Below are 1,371 nucleotides of genomic sequence, written 5' to 3' on the forward strand. Positions count from 1 at the left end.
AGCTAGGGACAGAGGAAGACAAAAGCAGCCTCAGCGAGGTGAAGCGCCCGGGGCTGCTGAGGACAGATCAGAACTTTGCAGAGTCCGGGATGTGCGGGGCGAGGTCGCTGAGGATTTGACTCACCTTCTCCATGCCCCTTCTCCTCTACTCCTCATCCACTGGGCTCCGGGCCTCCAGCTGTCAACCCCCGATTTCGTGACAGGGTGTGGCAACCCCGATTTCTGTTTGCAAGCACAGCCAGCAGCCCAAGAGCAAGGTCCCAAGGCTGGATATCTTTTGCCTCGGCTGCTTAGCCGGGGCCTCAGAGTCTTGGTGAGTGCTGTGATGTAGCTGGGGTGTCAGAGAGGGCGAAGGGCGTGAATCACCTTTCCTATTTTAGTTGTATGTCTTGCTTTAAAGTGCAAACCGTGTCCGATGTACAAGAGAGCCCACGTGGCTTAGCTCTGCGGGGCTGAAACACTGCCCATGCTGGACGGGGGCGTTTGCAGCTCCGTGCCCAGTGTCCCTATGGGGCTCTATTGGCAGCAGAACAATTTTGGCTTTTAGTTGACTAAAACTGCGGTGTGCTGGGGTGGGGGGATTGGGGGAGGATGAGAGAACCTCTCCAAGCCCAAGAGGGGCTCCTTGTAGTGGTGCAGGAGCATGAGAGGCGTGTGGGAGTTGTAGGGTGGTACCTCGCAGGGTCCGAAGGGCCCTTGTGATCAGAAGGAAAACAGTTCTTCCATTGACATTTTTATATTCAGCATGACCATACTAGTTGGGTATGGGTAAACCTGATAAGTGGCCAAGGCCGGCCTAGTTGGACACAATACTTCTGTGTGTGGTCAGTGCGTTTACCGAGGGCCTTGTCCCCAAAGCGTGTGTAAAGCCAAAGAGGGCTGTGGTTAAAGGTCAGGCGTAAAGATTCAAGAAATGCACGTGTGGTCTGGATGTGAAAGACATGTAGACAAGTGGGCTCCTCGAGGGGTCGGAGGCGGGCAGACCAGGAGCTCTGGGCCCAAGGCCCGGGAACGGTGCCTGACGGCGGCGGTCGGTGGGTCTCTGGTTCTTTTCCTGTCTCTCCATAGCGCAGGGGACTCAGCGTAGGCCCGGGCGAACCGTGCTGCGCCATGGCGGTCCGGCAGCCGGTTCCCGCAGTGGACTGGGAGATCGACGTGGAGAGCCTGGGGCTGGAGGAGGACGGCCGCGAGGCGCCGCCGCCCACGCCGCCCGGGCCCAGCCCGCCGCCGGCCGACAGGGACGGCGAGGATGACGACGACGCGGAGGACGAGGACGACGACGACGCGGAGGACGAGGGCGATGGCGAGGAGGCGGGCGCGTCCCCGGGCGTGCCGGGCCGGCCGGAGCAGCAGGATACCCTGGCGCCGAGG

The 1,371-nt window shown here is 60.8% G+C and overlaps 1 protein-coding gene across 1 annotated transcript in view; it reads left to right on the top strand.

Annotated features, from left to right (window-relative positions):
• Positions 1-234: 234 nt before the first annotated feature.
• The window catches only part of DMRT2 (doublesex and mab-3 related transcription factor 2), a 6,657-nt gene continuing 5,520 nt past the window's right edge, over positions 235-1,371 (top strand). Inside the window, exons 1-2 of the mRNA XM_024734280.1 lie at positions 235-313; positions 1,069-1,371. Of these exons, the coding sequence (XP_024590048.1) occupies positions 1,111-1,371 (261 nt within the window). The 5' untranslated portion in view covers positions 235-313; positions 1,069-1,110. The remainder of the gene's footprint in view (positions 314-1,068) is intronic.

The sequence above is a fragment of the Neophocaena asiaeorientalis genome, unplaced genomic scaffold (assembly GCF_003031525.2).
Source record: "Neophocaena asiaeorientalis asiaeorientalis breed wild unplaced genomic scaffold, Neophocaena_asiaeorientalis_V1.1 scaffold256, whole genome shotgun sequence".
Taxonomy (NCBI): Eukaryota; Metazoa; Chordata; class Mammalia; order Artiodactyla; family Phocoenidae; genus Neophocaena; species Neophocaena asiaeorientalis.